The 24,925-nt window shown below is 36.0% G+C and overlaps 1 protein-coding gene across 1 annotated transcript in view; it reads right to left on the bottom strand.

The window, feature by feature from the left end:
• Positions 1 to 24,925, bottom strand: part of PARP4 (poly(ADP-ribose) polymerase family member 4) — a 108,645-nt gene that overhangs the window by 82,006 nt on the left and 1,714 nt on the right. The window contains exons 2-11 of the mRNA XM_044668974.1: positions 22,345 to 22,546; positions 19,789 to 19,849; positions 17,968 to 18,043; positions 17,131 to 17,244; positions 11,686 to 11,838; positions 11,002 to 11,139; positions 5,850 to 6,020; positions 3,263 to 3,423; positions 2,237 to 2,374; positions 205 to 303 (exon numbers count right to left, since the gene is read on the bottom strand). Of these exons, the coding sequence (XP_044524909.1) occupies positions 205 to 303; positions 2,237 to 2,374; positions 3,263 to 3,423; positions 5,850 to 6,020; positions 11,002 to 11,139; positions 11,686 to 11,838; positions 17,131 to 17,244; positions 17,968 to 18,043; positions 19,789 to 19,849; positions 22,345 to 22,546 (1,313 nt within the window). The remainder of the gene's footprint in view (positions 1 to 204; positions 304 to 2,236; positions 2,375 to 3,262; positions 3,424 to 5,849; positions 6,021 to 11,001; positions 11,140 to 11,685; positions 11,839 to 17,130; positions 17,245 to 17,967; positions 18,044 to 19,788; positions 19,850 to 22,344; positions 22,547 to 24,925) is intronic.

The following is a 24,925-nucleotide window of genomic DNA, read 5'->3' on the forward strand; positions in this document are numbered from 1 at the left end:
TTTCCCCTAAAAGTCTCTCAACCCTCACGAACTCCAAAAGACTTAACTATACTGTGCTAAAAAAAATCAGTCACATTCAGTACATCAGTTACTTTGGAAGGAAATTATATAAAAAAAGGAAAAAAGTGAAGTATCTAGTAGGTACTCAATTATTCACTGTTAATGAGAAAGACAAAGAAACATAGTTTGTAACATTGTATTGACCTGAGAGAGTCACTGAAGTATATTCCACTACCAAGATTTCCAAAATCTGTTCTTTCTATGCCATGATCTTCAACCAGTCTTTTGGGCAAAAGCAATCCCCTATAAAAAGAAAGAATGTCATAGTCATATAGGAGAGAAACTATGTTTCATCTCAGACTCAGAACTATAGTGGGTATACACACACACACACTCTAAAAAAAATAAATCTTAATATGTATTTCAAGTTAATCACAGAGGGAAAAAAGACATTAGGGTACTACTTAAATTTAAACATTTTACCCCTAGCTGCTCATCACAATAGAATCAATATAATAATTCCATGTTTGGACTATAAAAACAATCTCCTAGCTGTTCTCCCTACCCTCAATCTCCATTTCATTTCCCATAATTTCCTTGTTAATCTTCTTCAATGAAAAAAATCCTTTTCATTTATTTTGAACTTTATGACTCAGAGAAAATTTATAATCATTCACAGCTTTTAAATTCCTTCAAACTTCATATAGTACAAATGAGGAAGCTTTATAAGTCCACATTGTAAAAAAAAAAGATAAGCATTCCTAATTGCTTAATTGGTTGAAAAATAAAGACATTTCAATTTTCTAATAAGAATCTTATAGTTTAAGATAATTTGGAATATGATAGTTATTTTAAATGATTCCAATGACTCAAATGCTCACCTGAGTCATATATATATATACTTATATATATGATTATATACATATTGTTATATTCAAACTCTGAGAATTGAGAGTCTCACCTTGATTGACAAGGGAGACAGTTGGAGACATCAGAATGTTCCCAGATGCCGTGAGGACAGGAGCAAAGGCAGTTGGCCAGAGGATATAAATACCCCTAACAGTCATCTGGGAGAGGACGGTCTTTGGTCTTTGGAGTCTTTGGTCTTTGAGCTTTGACCATTGATCTTTGATCTTTGATCTTGGAGCAGTGATCTGTGGGTCTCTGACTATGGGTCATTGATCCTCTCTGAACCTCCCTAGATCTTTAGGCATTTGAATCATCATTATATATTTAGGTATCCGGGCCCAGGTGGTAACTGGGAGGAGGGAAGGTGAAGAAGCAGAGGGATGTGAAGGGTGGTTACTTCCTGAAGGCTGTGCAAGGCTGTCATATCACAAACTGATAACAAGGAAGCTGAGAGAAATCATCATATCTGTATCAACTGAGCAGATTGCCCTCTTTGGTTTGGCAGTGGCCAAGCTGAACCAGAGGAGGGTAAACACTAGCTCCAGCTTTACTGAAACAGCCTACAATCCTGAGGGATTATTGATCATAGATATTAGTGTGACAGGGTCTCCTATCCCCAATCCGTTCCTGATTGTTCCTTTCCCTATTTAAGATCTATAAAGTTTATTAAGTACCTTCCTGAGTGGTCATTACATCATGACCCTTGAGGAGGGAACAACGCAGTCAGATGAAACGTGATCCAAGGCTAATTAGAGCCCAATATTATTAATTAATCCAACCCCAGGTGGGACCTGAATGGGTTACCTATCCACAAGACCATAAGGGTCCTGCCTGGGCACTGTTATATGGGAATAGGGCATTATACAATCAAGCAAAGGTGACTGAGCGGGTGTTCCCAGGCACCAGCTATCTAGGGGAATACAAAGACACAGCTTCCCTAACCAATATCCCCTAGAAGCAAAGTAGCATCAATTAAAGAGTCCCATATTTCTTTATAACAATATGTAGCACATACACAAACACACATATGTCTCAATATCAATGGTGTGTCCAAGAATTCTTATATTCCATTTTTATTAAACTTAATTTTTAAAAAAATCTGAGTAGCAAGGGTATTGAATTTTTCCTTGGCTGAAATAATAATAATTAAAAAAAAAACTAGTTTTCCTATCAGATTTTTTATACATATAATTAAATAATCATTATAGAGCTAAGTTGAAAATAACTTTTAAAAACAAATAAAGAAAATTCTTAACTATAGAAAACTTAAAAAAAAAAAAAAACAAGCTGAATGTGCTTTGGTGAAATAAAGATAGAATATTATTACCGGGAAAGAATTCCAACAATATTTCTCCCAAGTGTTCCATGTAATAAAGACTGCACATTGCCAAGCTCACTTTGAAATTCCAAAGTTTCATTAATTCTGCCAATTCGATATATATTTAAGATGTCTACTGAATTCTTCCTGCAAAAATTATGAGAGAAACCTTCAGACTATGTTATTAACTTATGCAAAATAAAATTGGTCATGTTATTAGTACAAGTGACTTCCTAGAAGCATTATAGAATGTGTTCATTTTTATTCTTACTAAATACTGGTCCTCTGATCACAGTGGTAAGATAGAGTACATGTAGCAAAAAAGTGAATATTTTCCCTAAATCTACAGGGTAGTCTCATGAAAAGAATTCAGTTTCTTGCAAAGATAATTGAAAAGATCATAAGATAGACTACAGAGACTTTCCCAAGCTCACAACAAGCCGTAAGTGGCACAGCCAACATTGGAACCAAGATCCTCTGACTCCCAAATCCTTCCCTCTTTTCCATAGTTCTATAAATACATTGTAAAACTAGAGAATGACAAGAGATAAAGCGCAATGCATAGCAGAGAGGGCCAGGATTTTTCCAGATGTGTTTTTGCTAAGTTTACATTTAATAGTTTTTTAATGCCACATTAAAAAGGAAAATTAATTCCAAATCCAAATTGCAGCCCCATACTCTTTTCTCTATTTTCAATCCTGATTTTTCGATGGACCTCCCTGTTCAATAGCAAAGTGATTAATGATTAGTAACACAATGTAATCTCAAACACTCTGATTTTTTAAATTCTCAAAAAGATGTGATTATGGCAAAAATCAAAATGTGAGATATTATAATAAGGCAGGAGATCAAATGCAAAAAATTCAAAGGATTTGCTGCTAACAGAAAAGAAAAACCAAATCGCAACAATAGGCTAAAAGTCAAGATTTTATTGAAGTTACCTGTTACCAGTTCTGGTAGTATGACACTTTTACATATATCTGATGTACTATTATGTAATTACACAATGCAAAAAACTTACTCTTTTTTGCTTACCCATAATTTTTTTGCAATACCTCTTCTTTAACATTGTAAAATTCTCTAGTATTTTCATCAACGTGCTCAATTTTGCATCTCAGAGCTCGATATTTGGCAAAAGAAGGTGGGTTAGGTCTTGAGAGATTTGCTTCATTGACATTAACCACATCTCTTATAAGCTGTATAAAAAGAAATGGCATAAAGACTAAAATGATCACATATCAAGTCACTATATTTTATGTACACGTGTATATACATATATACACACATATATATGTGCATGTCAATATATAAACACACCTTCAGTTTTCTCATTAGGATGAGAAAAATACACATAACTTTTAAAAAGAAAAACTTTGCTTGAAAAATATTAATATTAAAAAAGAAAAATATCAATATTTCTTGCTGTTGGCATAATGAGGCTAACTCTTTTAGATCCTAGAATCATTGATTCTATGCCATAGAAATTTCTTCACCCTGCAAATTTATTCTACCCCTTGATTACTTCTTTCAATAGAAATACCTTCTCTCTCTGCAGTTTCTCTCTCTGTTAGGCTGGTTCCTTTTAGGATCTCCATTTTCAGAGACAGGCCAGGTCACCTAGACTTTTATTCTTCTTTAGGCTCTCTTCAAGTATACAGGACCTTCTTTACCAAGCTGACTGGGCATCTTCATCATCTTCCTATTCTTTTATGTTCTATCTTCCCTATCAGAGGCAGCTAGGTGGCACAGTGGATAAAATGATTGCATATCTGGTCTCAGATACTTAGTAACTGTGTGACCCTGGGTAAGTCACTTAACCCTGTTTGCCTTAGTGTCCTCATATATAAAAATAAGCTGGAAAAGGAAATGCCAAACCACTCTAGTATCTTTGCCAAGAAAACCCCAAATGGGGTCACAAAGAGTTGGACACAACTGAAATGATTGAATGTCAACTTTCCTATTAAAATATAAATTCCTTGAAGACAAGGATTGTCTTTCTGCTCATATTTGTATTCCGAGAACATCTATTCAGCTTAACCCTAATCCTGAACTGACTATGCAGTACCTCTACTAGGCCCTTTCAATATACTTCATGGAATAGCTGCTATCTTTTGAGCAAACTTTCATGAATGTTCAAACTCTGAACAAACGGAGAAATTGGATGGTGAGCATTACCCACATTTGCAATTGGGAATTATAGGTCAAGGGGAAGAGGACTTTTAGGGTGACTAGTGAATCATCCAAGTGTGCTTGTCATTTTGAATAGAAGCTATCACCACCCTTCAAAAGACCCATTTTGAATGCTGCCTTCCCTTATCCAGTGGGAATCAACTTTTTCCTCCTCTGAATTCCTATTGTATTCTTATTGTTCTTTTGTTTTTGGTCTATAGTTGTTCCAGGTGTATCTGATTATTAATGATCTATTTTGGGGTTTTCTTGGAAAAGACACTGGAGTGGTTTGCTATTCCTTCTCCAGCTCATTTTTCAGATAAGGAATTGAGGCAAAAGGGATTAAGTGACTTGCCCAGGGTCACATAGCTAGTAAGTAGATGAAGCCAGATTTGAACTCATGAAGATGAGCCTTCCTCATTCCAAGCTCAGAACTCTTTCCATTGTGCCACCCAGCTGCCCTTTCTTCTCTTTTGGATTCTGACATTCATTTGACAACTTCTCTATTCTATTAGACTGTAAACTTTTGAGGGCAGGGGCCATGCCTTAGTCATCTTTATATCCCCTAAAGCACCTGCATACTATGTGCAAAACACTTTGCTCTCATAAATATTTGACCAATAGATTGAATGGATTTTTGAGAATAAAATGGGGATTTAGAAGATCACTTAATACTGAGTTCTACAGATAGGCCAGCTCAAGGCATTGATAAGGCTCATTGGATAACCACCATTCTTGGTAATATATAATGTTGTGGCCCACACAACATAAAAAGACCTGGATTCTTAACCTGTGAGAGAAGCCCATGGACACAAAATATAGAAAAGAGAGAGAAAAGAAAGAAAAGGCACAGAAAGACTCACACACAGATTTTGGAAGGAGCTTTGAAGCTTCTGCTTTTATTTGCAATTCAACTTATTATCTCATTAGCACAGCTGGTTCATTCAAAGTTCCAAGTTTGGTTTCCACAAAGATAAGCCAAAACTTTTGCTTATAGGATGTTCATTCCTAAATCTGATGATCCTAAAAAAATATGTCACAATAGACATAGGTGTTTCCTGGGAAGTATGACTAGGGACCTCACTGAGTTTCCTCTAAATGCATCTTATCTATAGTGTCCTTTTCCAGCTGTGCTAGTATTCAAGGATTACCTAGAGATCTGAGAAGTTAAGTCATGCAGTCCATACGTATCAGAGGCAGGGCTATGACCCAAATCTTCCTGACTACAAGGCCAACTCTCTATCCATTACACAACACTGCCTCTCCATTTTTTTTAAACATAGAGCCTTTACTGATATATTTCTGCATTTAAGTTATTATATCAACATACTTATAAAGAGACTTTTAAAAATCCAACCTAAGGGAGTTAAACACCCATTTGTCAAAGTTTTTAAAAGACTTTATAGAAGTACTTTTTAACATTTCAATGTAGCTATGAATTTCAAAGAAATACCTGGCAGAGATCTTCTTTCTTAGATAATAGTCTTTGGTTAACTTCATCTTCTGTTCTTCGGTGAGGTATAAGTTGGTAGAATTTTGACATCATCTTTTTCAATTCTTCTGTTGTTGCTCCCTTGTTCAGTGCTGCCTTAACTTGAAGTAAAATGCCCTCAGCTTTGCTTACCTTTAATATAGAATATCATTAAAATAAAATCTTGATAAACAGAGGACAAAAAATCCAAATCTTTGGTACCTACATTGTAACTATTCATTCTAAAGATGAAAGGAACAGGATTCTTCAAAAAATTGAACTCAAGATTAGAGAAAAGAAGTAAAATATCAATTTTTGTTAAGTATTATTTCACCTTTGGGAGAATGTTTTTCAAATTGTTGCATAATTTTTCTAAACACAGGTACACAAATGATAAACAAAGTCTCCAAGCCATAAACAAAGATAGGTTTCTTGTGGGGGGACTGGTCCCACAACAAAGATGGACCTCTGGTCAAGACCAGAAGGACCCTGAACACTGTAAGAGACCTTCCTTTATACCCCAAAGAATCAGACAAGTTTTTATATCAGTACAAAAATAGTACAAGAAAATAATCATACCTCTCTGAGAATAGAGAATGTTAGGTCAACTAGGAAGCACTCCTTATTTTGTAAAAATAAATCATTTGACCATGATTTAAGAGTTACTTGATGGATATCAGAGGGTATGGATGTTCTTGGGCTAGTGACATACAAGATAAGAGTGGGTGGTGATGGATAGTACCTGATTCTAAACTCAGGCCTAATAATACGTCCTAGATCATGAGTTAGGGTGAATGATATATCAACTTTGAAGAGTGGGACTGACACTAAGGCCTATGCTGAAAGTAGTTATTTATTAATTCAAAACCTTAATACTTATACTAGAATATTCCCCAAAAGCCTACTAAAATCATCACTTATGCTAACATTATTTAACTATCTTGGAATTACAATTATGATTATCTCAAGACTACTGCTAACATTAAAATCTAATCCTCATATAAGGGGGTAGAGGTTTTTTCCCTCACAAAATAAATGTAGGAAGATGTCAGAATTAAATGAAAAAGTACAACTATAAAACTACTACAAAATAGATCTATACCTTAGTCCAGCATTGGTGGACCTTTTGGAGTTTTTTTGCTCAAACTATACACCCTCAAGCCACTTGTGGGTCCCCTGCATTATCCCAGACAGGAGAGGGAGGAAGTGCTTGCATTGGGCTGCTGGACAGAGGGATGGGGCATGTGAAAATTGTCTTCAGGCACTGTGAAGAGGGGGAACAGAGAAACCCCCTCCAGCATGCATGTCATGTCTTCATGGTCTTAGTCTAAGAGTTCTTAATCTTTTTTATGTCCCAGACCCCTTTGGCACACTGGTGAAGCTTATGGAGCCCCTCTCAGAAAAACTCTTTGAAATGAATAAAATAAAACACATAAGCATTAAAAAAGAAACCAATTATACTGAAATACCAAATTTTTTTTTTAAGTTCTTGGCCTGGGGTGGCTAGGTGGATACTTCCTAGATGTGTGATCCTAGGTAAGTCACTTAACCTCAATTGCTTAGCCTTTACCACCTTCTGCCTTGGAACCAATACTTGGGATTGATTCTGAGTCAGAAGGCAAGGGTTAAAAAAAAGTTCATGGACCCCACATTAAGAATCTGTGCTTTAGACAGTTTTATGTATGTGGTCAAAATAAAATAATCTCCGTAGGTGTGGGGGGTGAGGGGGAGTGGCCCTATAGGAGAGTGATCCACTTTAGTTTTAGCTAGGTTGGTCCTTGACTGACAATCATGGTATGTAGTCAAAGCCTTTTCACCTAAATAGTATCTCAGCACTTCTGCCCGGCTGTCCTAGCCTTTAGGAACAAAGGCTTATCTAACTCTTACTATAAAGAGGTATCGACAGCACATTAGTAGAGTCATTGTACCTAAGTTTTTTGAAGTGTACTATTTTCTAATACTCCTTTCAAAATAGAAAAAGCTCAGAACATAAGAATAAAAAAAAAGTAACAGCAATACAGTATCTTGCTATACCATGGATTTAGCTGTACTGGGGTAAAATTTTATCTCCTTTTGTACTTTGTGATAGATAGTAACACTGTCACTAAAAGCAGAGTTGCTATCCTTGATCCCAAGATAGTGGTGTGGTTTCTAACTTAAAATTACAGGGAAATTCGGTCAAATTCATTTTATAATCCTAACATGATAAAATAACAGAATCCAATAGGGAAATATAAAATCAAAATGTATTATTCCAATAGCTGTAGTTATTATTATACTAAACTTATTTTCAAAAAGCTCAAGATATAATAATCATCACCAAGTTTTTTCTATTGGTAAGAGATGACAGAAAATAGTAAATTAACTTTACAAATCAGACTTTTTTGAGTTTCCACAGAATAAGCCAGTTTCTCTAAAGTCTCATCTCTACTGAATAAACTGACCATATCTATTAAATTAGAGCAACAAACTGGAGTTCAACAAAGCTGTAGGGGTCCTTTTTGACCACCAACCTACAAATCCAATATCATTTACATATTTAATAACTGACAGTCATAGATTGCCTAAGAAATGTTTTCCTTTTCCTTCACATGGAAAATGGCCCCTGACAATACATGATGTTGGGTTATTAATGTTCATATCAATGTTTCCATAGCTTATTAAATATATTAATAAATATTGTGTCTACCTCTCAAAATAGTTCAAATGTAGAACCCTCACCATAATTTTGACTTGACAACTGTTATAAGTAGTTTGTAAGGTAGCAATGAAGTTAAGATAGATGAAAAGGAGGATTCAGGAAATTAATAGACATTGTACTAAGACTGATAAACTTATAAAAATGAACTGATAAAGACTTCGTTTTAAAAGGAATTTTCCAAAGAAGATCAATCATGTAACAATGGATTAAGGTTTAAAAAGGTTTGGGTAATGTAAATAGTATCACTATATACTCATATACATCTGTCATTATATATGACTATCAAGAACTTTGAGGGAGAAAAGGAAAAGAGGAGAAAAGGAGAGAAGAGAAGATTTCTTCAAGGAACATCATAAGAAGAAAAGCAATCTGAAGTTTTGGTAGGTATCATACATCCAATAGTAACATATTGTAACACAGCATAAAAAATTAACATAAAAAGACATACAAAAAACATAAACAGGTTAGGATACACTGTCTTCCTTATGGAATACAACAATGTACAAATACTAACAACATTAGAAATTAGCTATAGGATAAGTAAGTACTAACAATAGATAGTTACTAACAATAAACAACTAGTTATTTAATTAGATTTAGTCAGACTAATATACTAATAATATAGGGATAATTTAGAATAGTTTATTGAGATAGGGAATAGTATCTAGATTAGATTAGAGGATAAAATAAGATAAGTTAATAATGTACATTACACTACAATACAACAAACATAACAAAAATACATTACATGAAGAACACAAAACATACTACAGATCACATATCACAAAATAATGTAAATAGATATGTAAATAAGAGTAAATAATGTGTATGTATTATAAATTGTATTATAATGTAAGTATTGTATATCTGTAAAGGGTGTGAATGTGTATACTTGATATGTACAAATTATATGTACATACATGCATATATATATAGCATACATGTATATATTGGGTATGTATGTTCATGTATGTGTCATATATGTGTAAATTCTGTAAAATTAATTTGGCATTAATTGAGTTACAAACATTTCAATATAACTTGCATAAGTAATTTTAATATTTTGTTGTAATTTTAATGTAAAAACTTAAACAATGTTGTGTACATTTGTATTTTTCAAAATTTTTTGCATTTTATTAGTAGAACTTTTCTGTATTAGTTATGAGAGTTGTATTTAATGTTTTGCTTGAACTTTGTGTTTATATTTCAAGTTTGTTGTTGATTTTGTTGAAAATTTTGCTTTGTTACTTGTTACTTTGTACTTTGAACTATGTAACTGTTCACTGTATATTTCCTTTTACCTTTCCTTGTTAAAATCCCTAGAGTAAGGTAGTGTTAGATGAGGTAAGATAGAGTAAGTGTAGGTTGTTTGTTATTTTGGGTTAGAATTTTTTTAGTTTAGCTCATAGTGCACAAATACCAAAATATTATGTGAAACACTATTTTGGCTTTGTGCAAAGTGGGGGAACTGTTATAGGTAGTTTGTAAGGTAGCAATGAAGTTAAGATAAGAAGCAGGCAGCCCAAAGCAAAACCTTGGCTGGGACCATGGAAATTCTGATATGGAATGCAGAGACGTTTGAGTTGAGAGAGACGACTTGGCTGAGTTGGTAGGAATAACCCTGGAGGAGGGTGGAGTTGTTATCCAGCCACCTGAGCCTCTGCAGCCTGTGGATTTTGGGATTTTCAAGAATATAGGAGTGAACGTCAAGCAAGCAAGTCTAGGTTGAGTGAAAGTCACTATTCTACTGTTGGTGGACAATAAGCAGATAGCCTTTTACTCCCTAGAGTCTTATTGGATTTATTTGCTGAACAAGGATTTGGTTCCTTGTTTACATCTACATCTACCAATCAGCTTGGACCAGTGGTATGAGAATCCCAATTTCCAAGTCCCTCTCCAGCCCCAGCCAGAGCTGCCTGTCTGTTAGTATAGTAGGGAAAGCCAGCTGAACATCTAACATTCGAAATGGCAGTTGGAAGAACTAGAAATCCTTCACCCTCTTTCCTTTCCTAAACAAACATTAAACTTGGTTTTATAAATCTTCCTATTGTTCTCTAGACCAAAGAACCCACATAGAGAATTTGTTATCCCTGGCTAGTTTGGTGTAGCAGTTAAACTGCTGTCAGTTACCCCAGCTAACTGTATTTCTCCTCCACTACCCATTGCCCAAATCCACTGTGTGTTTATTTAATTTATCCATTTATTCTTCGTGAGGTTTGGATATGTACCTACTGTGTTATTCCCTGTTTGCCTCCAGTCTGTACTTTATTTATTTCACAACTCAACTTACTTTTCTACACCACAGGCAGAATTTTATTTCAGTCAGTATTTACCACAAATGGATCTAATTCTTATTTCTTAAGTTGTTATTTTGGGAAAAAAATAGACAAAACATTGTTTGGTAGTTCATACTTTCCAAAATCATTGACTTACATCATTAAGGCTGATGCTGTTTGCTGGCCTGAGAAGAATGTTTTCCAGATGGCCAAGAGCTTCCATCCAAATTAACTCCACTAAGGTACTCACGTCTTCACTTATAGTATCTCTATCTAAAACATCCTCCAACAACAACTGGAACCAAAAAACATTCAAGTTACAAAAGTGATCATATTGAAAACCTGTCCGAGAATGAGAAGGAATTGAAGAGAAATCATTACTATGATCTAGAGTAGGGAGAGGTAACATGGATATTCTTGGCATTCCAAGGCTCTCCATCATGTAGGAGTTTTTATTTTCTCACTCTTTCCTCATTTCCAGATGCTTTCTCTAGTTCTCTCTTCTTCCTTTTCTTTTCCTTAGGTTTGTTGGTTTTTAGTTCTTCATTAATGCTTATGGGCATTTCTTTGTTAAATTAGTGGTGCTCTGGTCTAAAAAGACATATTCTGACACATCTTATAAAAGATAATTAAATTATTTAAAACTAATTGGGGTTTGCTGTTTATAGCTTTTTTCATGGCTCTAATCGAGATCAATAAACTCTTATTTCTATGGGGTTTTCCTCTTTTCTATCCTCTCAGGTTTTTTTTCACTTAAACAAAATATCTTTTCTCTTAATATTAAAATAAGAACATAAATGATTTGTGGTGTGAACAAAGACAAAAAATAAATCAGTCTTACTGCTTGTAACTTCTGAGATGCCAGTTTTAGGTTTGCTTCAGGTGGAAAATTTTCTGATGGTAGAAATCCTTGTTTCTTCAGTTCTTCAATGTAATTCTCAAAGTACTCACTTGCTTCTTCAGATGTATTTTTTCTAGATAAATGTCTTTTAGTCTGTGAATTATAGTACATATCAAAGTGTTAAAATAAGAGTACCTTATTTATCTGGCAGTTACTTACTTATCCAAGAATCCCAATTATTTGTAATATCCAAAATTATGAGTTTAGGTTCCGGGTTAAGATGGCGGCAGAGTAAAAAGCAGCTCTTAACCTCTCCTGACGATAACACATAAGACTCCTCAAGGGGCCATAAAAACAAGTCCAGACGAACGGAGGAACCCCACAACAGGGTGCAGCGTGGAAGGTACATGGAATCGGGACATTTCCATGCTATAAAGGGGTGAAACAGCTCTCACTAAATCATGGGCTGAGCAACCACCCCACCCCCGCCCCCTCCACACACACCACCTATAGCACCAAAGCCAGCTAAAAAGAAATAGAGCAAGTTTGGGGCACCCATTGAGTCATTGGCAGCTCCAGGGCCTGTTCCTGAGAGCAGCAAGATTTAGGTCCCCAAAAAGCTAAAGAACGCACACGAACTCTAAGCGCAAGCGCGGGTGGAGGCGCGGGTGGAGGCAGACACAGCCTTGAGCTAAGGCTCTGAAACCCTGAGTGGGGAACCAGTGCAGACGGGTATACGACTGTGGAAGCAGCGCCCTGAGACTTGTAAAGAAACCTCCAGCAGAGGATCAAGCAAGGGGGTCCACCAGGGGGCTTGACCTTGGAAAAAACCAGACCTCAGACCTCAGGAGCCAAAAGACCGCAGACAGTCGCTGAGCACGAGGATAAAGCTGAGAAGCTGCTGGGCTAATGATGGCTACCCAGACTCAGGAAGTTCAGAAGAGAAAGATTAACAACAAGAAAAAGAAGTCTTTAACACTCGACAACTTTTACACAGAGAAAATCCAGACAACCAAGCAAACAGAGGAGGAGAACAAACAAGCATCCGGACCCTCCTTAAATAAGGAAAACGGGTCACAAGCTATGGAAGAGTTCAAAACTGAGATTTTGAGGAAGATGGAAGAGATCTGGCAAGAAAATAACAGTTTAAAAGGTAGAATCTTACAAATGGAAAGTGAGGCTCAGAAATCAAATGAACTGATAAGCAAATTGAACACCAGAAATGACCAGATTGAAAAGGAAAACCAGAAGATTATAGCCGAAAACCAAAAGATCATAGCCGAAAACCAGTCCCTAAAGGCTAGAATTGAGCAATTAGAAGCTAATGATCTCTCAAAATTATGAGGTTAGAAAAAAATTCTCTGGATAATAAAAATGAATTTAAAAGTCTATGTATGAGAGATCATGCTGATTTATTTTTGTTTCACATACAGTTCTAACAAATTTGGCTATTAGGTTTTCCAGTTGTGGGCAGATTAAAAGCCACAATTACAAGTGAAGGAAAGAAGAGAAAAAGATTATTCTTTGATACTGTGATACCAGTAAGAAGCAAGAAATGACAATGACAAAGTAAGAAGGTAGAAAAGCCACAAAAAGCAGACTTAGGTAATTCATAAAGCAGAGCAGTCTAGAGTTTAAAGCAGACTATCATTTCGTAGGGGGCACACATCATTATATACTTCAATAATTACAAAGTTATCAATAGCACAGCATATTAGTTAATATCCTTAATAATGATCTTGAGAAAATATTAAATTATATTCAAAGTATAGTTTAATTCAGACAAATACTTAGTATATTTCAAAAGGAAATCTATCAAATGTCTAAAATTAAACATTTTTTATCTTTAATGGGGTGTTTCAGATATCTAGAAAATTTAAGTAAGCAGAATATCTCATTCTATAATAAGGCCAAATAAACATGGTCATATCTTTATAGTCAACAAAATTGGCTGAAATGTTCAAAGAATTTGAATTCCAGCTGTGCTTATTTTTTGGTAATCATTAAAAATATTTTGAGTTAGTAGAGGAAAATGCTGTCTTAAATGTTCTCCTCTAACACATGTGGGGAAAACCTTGTAACATAATAAAAGATACCTTGGTTACCATAAGAACAGAAAGTACTGTTGGACCACTTCTGATTATTAACAACAAGCCAGCACAAAATTGAGTATGTTCTCCAAGGTAAGGCATTTGCCACTGCCTTGGAAGACATTTAACATGGAATCCAAATAGAAGTTGAATTCTTTTTTAGATGGAGGGGCCCTCAATATCTCCCTATTTGTAGATAACATTATTGAATGTATAACTCCTCCCATAGAGGCATTTTTACTGTATGTTAGAGGGTCATAGGGTACAGTGTCTGTGGGCATACAAGAGAGCCCAAGCTCTATCCAGTTTCTTGTGCCTTTGACCTTGAAGGGTAACTTCCTTCAAAGGAGAAGTCAGGAGGCTATATAATATGAAGAAAGAGGAAGAAGTCCAGTTTCGAAATTACATGTGGGCTGACTCCATGCTGGCCAGGACCTATGAATGGGGAGCAGAATAATTTAAGCTAGTAACTTGTTCATCTGATACTTAGCTATGAGCAGAGTAAGAGTGATCAACTAAGCACCTGAGACCCAGATGCTAAGCAGTTGCAAATGAGATGGGGAGGTGTGTGACTGGGATTCTTTTTACCTGGCTATTTTTCTTACTCTTTCTTCCTCCTAATAGTGGAGAAGAAGAAAGGGAGTGGAAAGGAATGGAAGACTGCAACTCCATAGCTTCAGCTATTTCAACTTATAATTGTTACTTTTAATTATCATCTCTAATTTTATACTATTTGTAACTGCTAATATACATGAGCATTTATAATGACTCTTGTTCAAGGAAGGAAGGGGAAAAAGGAAGAAAGGAAGGAAAATAGAAAGCAGAAGATGGTGGCCAAGTCCTTAGGCTCACTTTGGCCAGCACATGTTCTTGGTGCCATAAAATTCTAGTCACCATTGCCCCAGAACAGTGATGGGTAAACTATGGCCTGCAGGCCAGATGCAGCCCCCTGAAATGTTCTATCTGGCTAGGATACAATACAATGAAACTTTGAAAGAGTTGCCTTAGAAACAGACTGTCAGATGAGCATATCCTTTCCTTTGGCCCCCTCTTTAAAAAGTTTGCCCATCACTGCCCCAGAGGAAAGTAATAGTAGAAGAATCCCCTTTCCCCAGTACTGAAAGCCCAACAGAGAGGAAGTACTGGAAGAGTCTTAGAAAGAAGTGGGGCTGGTTCTCCCCAACAATTTTTTGGGTGGAGACATGAAGCTCACTGAGGTTTTGATTCTTCAGAAGCTGTAGTAGCTATAGGCTATCTGGTAAAACATCACTGGAAGAACATTTGCATGAATATAGTGCTTTTTTTGTTTCAGGATAAAACTTGGATTTGTTTAAAGTGCTACATAATTTCTCAAATGATACCTCCTTTCGCCTCTTGGTGGACAGTCATTCATTATCCATCAGTGTCTATCTGAGATATATGTACTGACAGCCTAATTCTATCTGCTGAACATACAACTATATATTAGTCTGAACAAGAGACATCCTTCATCCACTTGGTTTTTCTATTCTGGTTGATTAGAGTTAACTTTTTTGAATGATTATTTGTATCATTTAAGAGGTTTAAGACATATTGCAAATACCATGGGGGTGATTGAGGAATCTCCTGAAATTACTTCCTGTGGAGCTAAGCATGAGCTCTAGTCCCTTACTGTAGGACCTGTTCTCATCCCTTGCTGAAAGACATGTTCCTTATTGAGATGTTACAGTAGCTCCTGATTGATTACCAGTGACATGAAGTGCACTGAAAATGACTTGCTACAGAGTCCAGAGGTACCAGTTGTTAAATAATATAAAAAATGCATATATTTTCCTTCATTCTCTTTTTCCCTTTAATTGGACAATATATGAAATGCTAAAGTTTAGATAAATTATTCTCTTTATTAAGTATGTGTTCGTCTTTTATTCTTTGGAAATTTATTTATAAATAACTGGAAGGGTAGTAGAAAAAGCATGTAAGTGATAACACCTTCCCGACACTGAATTCCCTTGTGAGAAATAGAAATAAAGATTCCTGAAAACAGAGACAAATAGAAAAACAAGAAAGCCGTGTAAACAAAAGGCTGTGAGGCAGACCTCCCCAATGGCTTTAAAGTATTGTTTTAGGTAGTAAACTTCAAATTATGTTTAGTTGTTCAGAATGCTAAGTGTCAGCCACCATTCAAAGCTTTTTCAGTCACTCTTTGGATTCTAGACTTTTGAAGCTTTGCTCTGAATGGAACAGTGAAATCAGGTCATATGGGACAACGGTTCTCTGGGCTGTAGGATGATGCCTAAAGTAGAACTTTTCCCAAAGACCAGATGAAAATAAGCCAAGGGCCAAAGTTTTTCTTACCATGTTTTCTAGTATAACTCTATTACTATTAGAGGCAGCTAGGTGGCTCAGTGGATAGAGCACTGAGTCTGGACTCAGGAAGACTTGAGTTCAAAGCTGGTTTCAGATATTTACTAGCTGTGTGACCCTGGACAAGTCACTGAACCCTCTTTGTCTCAGTTTCCTCATCTGTAAAATGAGTTGGAAAAGGAAATGGCAAACTCCTCTAGTATCTTTGCCAAGAAAACTCAAATGGGGTTATAAAGAGTCGCAACTACTATTATTTCTAAATAAGTGATATCTTGAAAGACTGAGGAATCGAGAGAGGATAACAAGATTTTCCAAGTACATAATTAAATGAAAAGTCCTAATCAGTTTGCAAATTAACAACCATTTTATGGTGGTTATAATGGGCAGCATTAAATAGAGATTAGACTCAGGCCAACCTGGGCTCAAGTTCTACCTCTACAATTGCTATCTGTGAAACCTCAGGCAAGTCACCTGACCTCTCAGGGCACTCAGTATCTCTCTAAGACTCTTAAGTGGCAGAGAAGATGCTGATCTGCAATGACGGGGGAGTTCTCTCTGCTGATGAAAATGCAGGCCCATCCTTAACTCTAACCATTACAAACATGCCTGTAAATAATCCTGAATAATCAAGATGTTCTGACTTCTCTAAGCAATTTTCTTTCCAGTCCATTTGACATAATTCCCCCCCTCCTAATGGGCTCTGGTTATCACTAAATCTCATGCTAGCTTTCCTAATTATTCAGGAGCCATCAAAGTCCTGTACCATACGTGTGAAATGAGTAGGGAGTGAGATGGGAAGTTCCAGCACAATTGTTGAAATTGTGGCAAATCCTAATAGAAATAAAGCATTTGAATTTCATAATTATTAATATTAGTTGATACAATTGATATTGTATCAACTGTTAAGTGGTAAAGTCCTAAGAAACTGATAAGATGATTTGTTGACAAAATTTGTCCAAGAAATAGCCCTTAACAGTTTATAAGCACATATGAAGCAATATAAATACCGTACCTTAACTCCTCCTGCCAGCAGAAAATTCACAGATACAAGAAAAGAAAATTCAGGATGGTACTGGAAGCATTGCAATTCTACCACCACAATTTCTTTGTCTCTCTCCGACTTAATCTGGAAAAGGCACAGTATGATATTCTAGATTGTCATTTTTTTGGACCTTTTAAAAAAATACAAGGAGATATTTACTTTCTGGTTTTTAAAGAATTTTATTCAATATAGAATTCTTGGTTTGGCTCCAGTATAGATCTCTGTGTAGCAATTTTGTACTTCTGGAATGCTAAAAACAGTTTTCAGATGGAAATAAGAAGAAAAAGAGAGGGTAATGGGGTAGAGATCTAGGAGCACCAAGGAAGTGAGTAGTGGTACTGGTCTGGAGTCAACCCAACCTGGCCTTAAAGACCGATTTTGATATCAGCTGGTGGTGAGATATGAGAGGAAGTCAAGTGAATCTTTTGGTGCCTCAGACAGTTCTCTGAGACTACAAGATACAGAGAAAGTGCCAATCAGTATAGATAGAGAAAGGATCGTTCTACCATGATGGAATCACAGTTCGAGTTTAAAAAACAAAACTATGAAGACAGATCTAGGTCTCAGTGGGGACCCAAACCTTCCCCAATGCAACAGTGTTTTGATACCTATTTCCCTTTGTGGAATGCTGACTTTGAAAAGCAAAACTTTTTTCCCTAAGTGCAATTGCTGCCAAAATTTAACATGGCTTTACGAAATCTATTTTTTTAAGCTGAGGATACTGATGTCTTCAAAATCAGCAGGAAAAATTATTGAACAAAATATTTTAAAACTATTAACTTCACATACTAGAAATTAAATTCTTACTTTTTCCAGGATGCTATACTTTGCAACTTCAAAATCTTGAGGGACATGAGGGATATTGTCATCTTCGGTACAAAATCTGAAATTTACATAATAATTTCTTAAACATTTAAGTATGCTTCTGAGAAGAATTTTGCATTATCATAAAGATTTTTATGACAGACTCCTTGTCTGGTAGATTCATGCACTCATAAATATGTTGACCCATAACCTATTTAAGTGGAAGAAGTTTTAGAAGTCAACTAGTTCAACCTCCTTCTTTTATAAGTGACATCATACCTTTGCCTAGTGCCCATTTATGCATTATCACAATGGTGAGACTGCCAAATAATCCCTATTCCTACCTCATATATTAAAACAGCATGAATATTTGTATTAGATAGAATAGGACAGATATAAGTTATTCCTGAGAGAAGTTTATATGATAAAATGTCATACTAAGTAAAATGAATGAGAATTTGTAAAAATGAGGTTAAGAAATTGGTCTTGGTAGAATAAAAACTAATTTGTAGTCCTTATTCTAAATTTTGTCCTTTCTTCTTTACACTAAGAGGTAGCATGGTATAACAGTAAGTGAAAAAACTCGGCTTGGATTAAGTTTCTCCTCTAACACCATTAGCTTTGTGACTCACTACTCTAGACAACTCTAAGGCTTAAGTTACAGACAAGGTGCTGCTCTGCATTGGTAGAAGGAGTTTCTTCACCTGGGAGGTTCCTATACCACTGAAATCACAGATCCTATCACTACTGTTTCATTATAATATTATTTCTCGTCCTTCTTCTCTTCCTCTTCTTCCTACTACTTTTTCTATTGCTAAAATAATTAAGTTTGATACACCATTTATGTAAAAGATTTAAAGTATGCTTTGAGGAAACCTTCACATTAATCCTCACAAAATCCTTTGGCAGGAAGATGCCAGTATTCAGTGGAACCTAATGTAGAGAGAATAAATGCCTTGATTAAGGTAATTCATGGCGGCAAGGAGAGTGGTAAAACTAGGATTAGAATCCAAATCTATTAACTGCGATGTTAGTATTCTTTCCATCCACTTCCTAGAATATTGGGAAATAAAACAAATCATTAATTCTTCATGTAAAAGGCATTAAATAAAAACAGAGCACTAAAAGAACATTTGTATGTACAGCAAAATCTCTTAAAAGAGGGCTTACAAGGTCTGGCACCTATCCAGACTTCCTCACCTGGGAGATGCCAAGGATTTGCTTCTGTAAGACAGGAGACATGAACATTCTGCACTGGCCTACCACATGGTTGGGAATGGTCTCTTTGCACTGACTGGTAATGAGGACTTATTTGACAACTAGAACGGGTTGCTTTTAACACTACCTGACTGGGTGAATCTCTCTGTATTTCCAATATTGTCTAAGGGTAAAGGATTCATTCACTCGCAGCAAGGTAACATGCAGCAAGCTGGGGAAAGAAAGACCTGAGGGCCATTTTCCTCTCCCCTTAAACTCTCTGGCCCAGACAGGCCTCCATAGCTAAGGCCCTTTTGGCATTTTTCATTTATCCTTTTCAGTTCTAGATGCAGAAAACAGAGTCTTCAACCCATAAGTTCAAGCTATGAGAGCCTTGGACTCCAGGATTTCAGGCCCAGTAAGGAAGACTTGAAAAGGCAGAGTCCTGAATACAAGTTAGAGGGTGACTTTGGACTTGGATGGGACCCATTTTAGATAGCTTGGGTTTTAGACTCTAATAATGCAAGTATTCTACTTTTGGATGAATGTATTGTTAAGTACATAAGTACTTGCAGAAGATTTTTTAAACTCTAGAGAAATAGTTGTGATAATTAGAAATGCATTTACTTTTTGTGCTCCACGAAGTCTTCATTATTCTCTGTGGTACTATGCAAGTCTTCCTCCACCCCTAAAATAGAAGATAAATATATATATATTTGCTATTCAAGATAGTTTAATTGTAAAAAGCTTGCTAGGATGCCTGTAGACAAATAAGTAAGGGCCCAGATAATTCAGATCATGGAAACATATGCTCCTATGCTAAAAACTCTATAAGAATATATCTACTTTAACAGTACAAATGCATACATGTGTTAAATTAAGATGGATATATTTTTATTGATGTAAGCTTTTAGAGATATAAATTTCCCCCTAAGTACTGCTTTGAACACATCCCATAAATTTTTGTATGTTGTCTCATTGCCATTATCTTTAATAAAATTATTGACTTTCTAGAATTTGCTCTTTAACCCACTCATTCTTTAGAAGTAGATTAGTTTGGAATTAAATTTTAACCTATGTTTCCATGACCCTTTTATTGAATGCAATTTTTTTTTGCATCATGTTCTAAAATGGATGCATTTCATATTTCCTCTTTTCTGCATATGATTGTGAGATTTTTATACCTTAATACATAGTCAGTTTTTGTGTAGGTGCCATGTACTACTGAGAAAAAGGTATATTCCTTTCTATTCTGTAATGGGAAATTGTAGGATAAAAGGTATAAGATGAATATAAGACTTAAGAGAATAGGTGACAGCTTGAAGAAATCTTGAACTTCATGGACATTCTATAATGAAATGAAACCGGGGTTTTAAAAGAGTGTGTGATTTGGCCAAGCTAAAGGAAGGAGTGGTCCAGCTTTGCCAAGTATCCAAGGAGCTGATAGAGTGGGATTTGGATTTTACTGAGAAGATACTTCAAGCAACTATCATGGCCTAGGTAGAGGAAAGGTCTTGATTATCTGCTGGTAGACAGCACATTTATCTACCTTACTCCCTAGAGTGGATTAACTGGCTATGTATTGGACTTGTTCCTGGTTCCTGTGACATCTGTGATCATCTTGGAGCACTGTGGACCAGTGCAGTGAGAAGCCCACCTCTCCATCTCTCTCTTATTCTAGTTAGAGGTTTAGCTTAGTTTAGACCTTAGTTTAATTAAATCATTTGGGTTATTCCATAGTGTAGTAAACGCTTCTCTTCCACTTCCCTTATATAATATAAGAAAATCCAGTTTGTTTGTACTTCTTGTCTCCTCTAAGCCATTAAGAGCCCACATCTTGAAGTTACCCACTTCACTGGCTTTCCCTGGTTGATAGTCAGTTAGCTGACCGATTGCCATTCCCAAACCTCACATTCCCATTTGGTCTCCCTGTCAGTCCTTCCCTTGTGAGGTGTGGGAGTGTCCCCAGTTTGTCTGGCATCTAGTTATTCTCCTATTCCCAGTATTTTCTTTTTCAGTTCCCATCCAACTGTCTCCAGAGGCCTATCACACCTAACTTTTCTAAAATTCTATTCATCTCCTTCTTTTTTGTTTATTTTTTATTTTTTTATTTTTTTGTTAGATTCATCTAAGTTCTAAGAGGAGAAAGTATAGCTGTATTATCTATTTCCTCATGTGACCTTAAGCACCTTCAGTGCTATACCATTTGCAAAACTCTTTACACAAATGTTATCTCATTCAATTCCCACAACAACCCTATGAAGTAGTTGCTATTATCTGTATTTGACATAAAGAAACTAAGTTAGGGAAGTTAAGTGACCTGTTCAGGATCACACAGCTACTAAGTGTCTGAAGCAGGACTTAAACTACAATTTGGGGGCAGTTGGGTAGCTCAGTGGATTGAGAGCTGGGCCTTGAGATAAGAGAACCTGGGTTCAAATCTGACCTCAGAAACTTCCTAGTTATGTGACCCTGGACAAGTCACTTAACCCCTATTGTCTAGCCCTTAAAACTCTTCTGCCTTGGAATCGATACATGATATTGATTTTAAGATAGAAGGTAAGGGTTTAAAAAACAAAACAAAACTCCGATTTTCCTAATTCTGCATCCAATACTCTATCCACTATCTTGCCTAGCAATCCTAGAATATTATTAGTCTATTTTAGCAGTAGTGAATTAGACTATTTAAATTAAGTTGGATTGATGAGAATAAAATAGGTTTTCTTTCTCTAAAAAAATCTACATTTTGTAGATTATTACAGTAATTTCCACATAATTTTTGTTGTTGAGTTATTTTTCAGTTGTGTCTAACTCCTTGTGACTCTATTTGGGGTTTTCTTGGTAAAGATACTAGAGTGGTTTGGCATTTCCTTCTCCAGTTTATTTTACAGATGAGGACCTAAGGCAGACAGAGAGGGTTAAGTGACTTGCCCAGGTAAGTGCCTAAGGCCAAATGTGATGAGTCTTTCTGACTCTAGGCCTGGAGTTCTATCCACTGTGCCACGGAGGTGCCACACAACACATGCTTAACAAATGTTGCCAAAATTAAACTGGTAGTCTTATATCAAACTTTATTTTTTAAAAGCCTATGACACAGCCTTCAAATGTATCTAAATTTTCTCTGTGGCACCTGGAACATACTCAATGACTTCTACGAAAATGAATATTCATAACAATACTTACTGAAATTGCTTGACCTTTTAAAAGGAGGTGAAGTGACTTCTGATGATTCGATGCATTTGTAATTCTCAGTACTTAAGAGCTCTCCTTGTTTGAGGCACTCCCATAAAAAATCTATGTTTGCAATGGAGATATCATACTTCTGGACAGTGCTCAGCTCACCAGGGCTCAGAACAGCATCATTATCTAAGATGACATGTGTGCACTTAAAAAAAAAAAAAAAGGTAGAGGAGAATCAACCTATTATGTATTCATAAAAACCTGGCCTATTGTTGTCAAGAATTTCTCCCTTTAAAAGCCATGTATAAATCACTTTGCAGTTGAATTTCTCAGACTTAAAAAGCAAACTTTAAAAAGTAAAATACTTTCAGAACCCACAAAAGTTAACAAAAAGAAAATAGTACCATAACATTTAGTCATTCTACCACTACTGGAAAGCTTGGGTCACAAGGTAAACTTAGTCTGACTGAGTGAATTAACTTCTTAGCTCTAGAAGGAAGCAGTTTAGGGTGGTAGTGAGAGAAGTTCTGTCTCAGATGCAGGTAAAGGGTTCTATTTTTAAGAACATGTCCAATAAAGTTTTAGACCCATCTGATCTAAAAGGTAAAGAATCTATTTTAGATTTTAGGTTCCTTCTATCAATTAATAACTCAATAAGCATATATTAAATACCTACTACATTCCAGGAACGGAGGGACTTGGGTGGGTGGATGGGAATATAAATAAATGAACAATCCCTACTTTAAAGCACTTAATTGTAAAGGGGAAGATAAAAAATAAAGTTATAGATAGTATAAATATGAAGTAAATACAAAGAAATACAAAGTAGCTAAATACAAGGTAGTCTAGAAGGGAAGGCGTCAGCAGTTGTAGGGCATCAGGAAAGGTTTTGTGTATAAGATGATGTTTAAACTGGATTTTGTAAGTAGGACTGAGTGAAGGTGAGTGCATTTTAGAGGCAAGAAACCAGGGAAGGGGGCCTAAGGGAAGCCAGTGCAGAGGCACCGAGGCAAGATATGGACTGTTAAATATGTGAAAAAAGAGAAAAGCCCTGTTAAGATCAGAGAGTAAGGGAATGTAATGGCCAATGAAAGAGAGTAATGGCCAATGAGGGTGAAAAGGGAGTTGGGGCCATGTTGTGAAGGGCTAAACAGAAGAATTTGTACTTGATACTAGAAGTAACTGGGCTATTCAAGCTGACTGAGTAGAGGAATGACATGGTCAGAACTACCCCTAAGGAAAATTACACTGGCAGTAGGATCTAGGATGGATCAGAAAGTGGAAAGACTCAAAGCAATTGGGGAGACCAATCAGGAGGTGATGAGGGCTTCAACTAACCTAAGGTGGGAATGCAGAGTAAAAGGACAAAGAAATGACAAGATGTGTCAATTGAGTGAATGTGTGGGAAAGGCAGGAGCTGAGGGTAAGCAGACCTGTGACAGGGGGAAGATGGTGTTGCCTTGTTAGAAATAGGGAAATTTGAAAGAGGAAAATATTTCGGGAAAAGAAATAAGTTCAATTTTAGACATGTTCAAGTTGAGATGTCTCTGGAATATCCAGTTTGAAAGGCCCAATTAGGTAATTGATGATTTGGGACTGAAATTTAGGGATGTTACTGGGGCTAGATATATATGGTATATACATCTATGAGTTACTTGCCTGGTGATTATAGTTAAACCCATGGAAGCTGATGAGGTTTCTGAGAGTGAGTATACAAGGAAAAATGAAGATGACCTACAATAGAACTTTGGGGGACACCCCACAATTAGGGGGCATGATTAGCTAGCCAGCAAAGGATACAGAATAATAATAAATATAAATATAAATAAATATAAAAATAAAAATAAATATAATATGTACATAGTGCTTACTGTGTATCAGGCACTCTGCTATACATTTTATAATTATCTTATTTGATCTCACAACAATCCTTGGAGGTAGATGCAATTATTATTATTCCCATTTTGGGGGTGAAGGGAAGAGACAGAGGTTAACTGGCTTGCCCAGAGTCACTCATCTAGTAAATGACTGAAGTCACATTTGAAATCATGTCTTCCTTACTCCAGGCCCAGCACTATAGCCAGAGTACCACCTAGCTGCTCAAGAGTAGTTATCCTCACAGTGATGGGCAAACTTTTTAAAGAGGGGGCCAAAGGAAAGGAAATGCTCATCTGTCAGTCTATTTCTAAGGCAACTCTTTCAAAGTTTCATTGTATTGTATCCTACTCATTGTATTCGTCAGATTAGGAATAATGTTGCCAGGCAGGATAGAACATTTCAATAGTTTGCCCATCACTGCTCTAGAAGACCACTGGTAATGAGGAACTATTTCTTGAGGCATCCAATTCCATTTTTAGACAGCTCTGATTCATAGGTAATTTCTCTTTATATTTAAGTGAATCCCATCACTCTCTAACAATACCATTTCTGATTATATTCATACTCACTTTAATCCATAAAAAGAAAATTTAATATTACATTACATATTATATTCATATTTTCTTCAAATCCCATTTCCTACAAAATTCCTCAATTCTATTGAGGGAGCTAATGAGTTGTTCCTTGTCCTCCAGATTCCTAACTT

Source organism: Gracilinanus agilis, chromosome 3, assembly GCF_016433145.1.
Source record: "Gracilinanus agilis isolate LMUSP501 chromosome 3, AgileGrace, whole genome shotgun sequence".
Lineage (NCBI taxonomy): Eukaryota > Metazoa > Chordata > Mammalia > Didelphimorphia > Didelphidae > Gracilinanus > Gracilinanus agilis.